Source organism: Pteropus vampyrus, unplaced genomic scaffold (assembly GCF_000151845.1).
Source record: "Pteropus vampyrus isolate Shadow unplaced genomic scaffold, Pvam_2.0 Scaffold227, whole genome shotgun sequence".
NCBI lineage: Eukaryota > Metazoa > Chordata > Mammalia > Chiroptera > Pteropodidae > Pteropus > Pteropus vampyrus.
The window spans coordinates 737476-741155 of NW_011889008.1; the positions used below are offsets into that span (position 1 = coordinate 737476).

The window sequence follows — 3680 nt, forward strand, 5'->3', positions numbered from 1 at the left end:
CGTAAGTGTGGCCATTGGGTGAACGGAACCGCCCTCGCCGTGGAGACGGGCTTCGCCGCTCAGCGTGATTTCCTTGAGAGCCGCGTGCTGCACTTACCGGCGCTCGGTCCCCTTCTCACGCTGTGCGGCATGGCTGCGATCGTTCGGTCTCTCTACCCGTGACGGGTCCGTTCAGGTGTGTGATTTCCTCTTGAGTCCGTCTCGGCGGTCGGCGCGTTGTGAGGACCGCACGTTCCCCCTCCGTTACCTGATTCCCGGTCTCGGGAATGAAGGCGCGGCTGTCGCTAAGGACGCTGGGAGAAGGCGGGGCGGGACAGGTGCCCGCTTCCGGGTGGCGCTCACCGGACCCGTCTCACTCGCCATTTCCGCTCCCTTCTTTTGTCCTTATGGATTCGTCTTTCCATCTGGTCATCCCGGTAGTCCACAGAGTTTGTCCCCACCCACCTTCGAGCTACGATGGGCAAGTGCGTTTCATTTCTGTATGTTATCGGCCCGACCGTTCGATCGTGTGCATATCGTTCATATACTCGCTTTTCAAGTCAGTTATGAGGGAGAGACGATGCATTCACGGCGTCTTTCTATAATTATAGGGTCATCTTTGGCGAGCCTTTTTGACTTTTCACACGGATCGACTGTGCTCTCTGGGGTTTTGGCAGTGCTTTATATTTTCCAGCCACCAGCCCTCGCTCGGCCGGACGTCTCGCAGGTCATCTCCGCCAGTCCGCGCCTCGCCCTTTCAGCCTTTTCTCCCAATCTAACACGTAGCAAAAGCCTTTCATTGTAGTGAGGTTCAATTTGTCAAGTTGCCCTTTCCATGCAACATGATTTCGCTCTCACGGACGTTCTACGCTTTTCTGATATGCACAGTTTTGCTTTTTACATTTAAGCTCGTGCCCCATTTTGAGTGAGCTTTTGTGTGAGGGTTGAGGCTGAGGTCCATTTTTTTCCTCTGTAGATGCTCAGTTGCCACATTTTTGGAAAAGCCTCTCCTTCTCTCCACCCCCTGCTTTTGCGCCTTTGCTGAAGGTCACCCAGGTATAGCCATGTGGGCCTACTGCTGGGTTCCCTGTTCTGCGGCTGTGGCCACTGGCGATGGCAAAGCCGGTGTCGCCGTCGCTATGGAGGCAGCCCTAACGCCAGGGACAGGGATTCTGTCCACTTTATGCTTCTTTTTCAAAACGGATCCAGCTCTTCTGGGCTTGTTCTCGTTCACACAAACCTTGGTGGATTTTTGATAGATTTGCACTAAATGTAAAGATCAATTTGGAGAGAATTCGTGCCTTTACGACACTGAGCCCTCTGACCCACGGTCACGGTTTGACTCTTCATACCATGAAAGAAAGTCTTCCTCGGTTTCGTTCTTGGGAATCTCGTAATAATTGGCCTACGGATCCTCTCCATACTGTTAGATCTGTACCGAAGTATTTCGTTTTCTTTGGAGCAATCGTAAATGGTGTTGAGAATGCAATTTCGGTTTTCACATTTGTCATTAGTACGTACAAATATGATCGATTTGCGTGTGCTGACCTGACCGAACTCATTTGTTAGTTGTCGTGGGGTTTTTTTTGTAGATCCTTTGGGAATTTCTATGTAGACAATTATGTCATGTGCAAAAAGAGACATTTCTCTCGTTCCTATCTATATGCTTGTATTTATCTTTCTTGTGTTATTGTGCTGGTTAGAACAGGACCATTTTGAGTAAGACTGGGGAGAGCAGGCATCCCTGCCTCGTTCCTGATCTTAGGAAAAAAGCATTCGGTCTTTCATCATCAAGTATGATCTTAGCTGTGGGGTTTTTTTTTTTTTTTTTTTTTTTTTTTTTTTTTTTTTTTTTTTTTTTTTTTTTTTTTTTTTTTTGTTTTTTTTGTTTTTGTTTTTATTATTATAAATAGGTGTTGGATTTCGTCAAATGCTTTCTCTGCATCTGTTGAGATAATTGAGTCTTATACTTAATTCTCTTAAGATGGAGTATTCCACGTATTCTCAGATAACGAACCTTGTGTTCCTGGGATAGAGACCACTTGGCCGTGGTATACAATTTATATATATACGGTGCTGGATTAGGTTTGCTGTCATCTTGAGGATTTTTGTGACTATGCTCATGAAGGATAGCGGCACGTAGTTTTCTCTCCCTATAATGCCTCTGACTGGTTCGGGATCAGGATAATACTGTCCTCATAGAATGAGTTGGGTCATATTATCTCCTCTATTTTTAAGAAAAGTTTGTAAAACATTAGTATCAATCTTTTATAATTTCTCAGAACTCGCTGAAGTCTTCTGAGCCTGGATGCTATTTTTGTGGGAATACTTGAAATCACTAATTCATTTACTTGTTGTAGATCTATTCAGATTTCATTTCCTCTTGAGTCAGTTTCAGTAAAGTATTTTTTTAGAAATGCATCAAGTTCATCTAATTTAGTTCTGCGGATACAGTTTTTCTCAGTATTCTCTTTTGATTCTTCTTAAGGTCCATTGTACTGTGTCTTCTCTTCTTCTCTTGGACAGTCTAGCCCCCTCGAAGACAATTTGTATGAACCACTTTTCCTTGATTCTTGGAATGTCTCATAACTTTTCGACTACTGGGCATTTTAGATAATGTAGAAGCTCTGGATTCTGACCCCGTCCCCCTCACTGTGTGTTGTTATTGGAGCTGGTAATTTGTTTGCTTAGCGCCTAGCCTGGATGAATTCTGTGGAGTCTGTGCCCTCAGCGGTGTGTGGCCACTGGTATCTCTGCTAGAGTTAAAAATGTATTTACATGTAAGCCTAGCTTTCCTAAGGCTGGCCCCGGCTCCATATAGTTTGGTGGCCAGCCAATTATTGGTTAGAGACTATGCTTAAACCTATTGAACCAGTAAGGTCTGTACCCTTCGCTGACAGCTCTGTGACAGTTTTTGTGTATAGGTGCAAAGCTCAAGCAGCTTACAATGTGACCCTGGATTTTTTGCTTTTTGCACAAAGCGGCGTGTAGCTGGGACCATCGCGGGTCTTCCTCAGCGTGTAGACAGCATCGCGGACTACTGGGACTTCCGGCAGCTCAGCGAGGCCGCTGTGGCTATTTACTGAATTTCTCCTTCCATTTCCGGCTGCACTGTTGCTCGCTCCAACAGTATCATGGTCCCAGGCGGCTGAGGGTATGTGGCTCTAGCCGGTCGCCCAGGATTGCGATTGCAGGGAGCCCCGTGAACACCCTGGGGGAGGGGGTGTTCCCCTCCCCCAATCAGGCCAGCCTTCTCCTCCAGCGTCGGTAGGAGGTTCGGGTCCTCCAGGCCAACCTAGGTCTCCCGGGAGGGAGTGCAAGCAGTCCCGCAGAAAACTGCACAGGCTCCCACTGTTCTCACTCAGTCCTCATTTTATTTATTTATTTGTTTGTTTGTTTTTCGAATAAGTGTTTCTCAAAGGTCGTATGCCTTTGGTCAACGTCCAGAGTCCTAGAAGGGCAGCTTTTAACCATCCCGACCAGTTTTATCATTGCTTTTTGGGGGAGGAGATTCCAGAAATCCCGCCCACGTATATGTACATTTTTCTAGTAGCCCTGCTGAAGCCGAAAAAGATAAAAAGGCTCAGACGGCGTTACCTGGGCTAATGTAAACACCGGCGTGAAGGCGCGGACCCTCCTCGCCCGCCCGCGCTCGCGCCCAGCCCTCTGGCGGCGTCTGTGCGGGGGACGCGACGCCGAGG

General features: G+C 47.4%; 1 protein-coding gene across 4 annotated transcripts in view; it reads left to right on the top strand.

Moving 5' to 3' along the window:
• Positions 1-339: 339 nt before the first annotated feature.
• The window catches only part of DUS1L (dihydrouridine synthase 1 like), a 9490-nt gene continuing 6149 nt past the window's right edge, over positions 340-3680 (top strand). Inside the window, exon 1 of one of the 4 annotated variants that reach the window (XM_023538620.1) lies at positions 340-464. In XM_023538620.1, coding sequence (XP_023394388.1) covers positions 457-464 — 8 coding nt within the window. In that variant the 5' untranslated portion in view covers positions 340-456. Of the gene's footprint in view, positions 465-3112; positions 3134-3680 lie in introns of those variants that run through there. The other 3 variants (XM_023538616.1, XM_023538619.1, XM_023538621.1) reach the window with 3 other exon arrangements.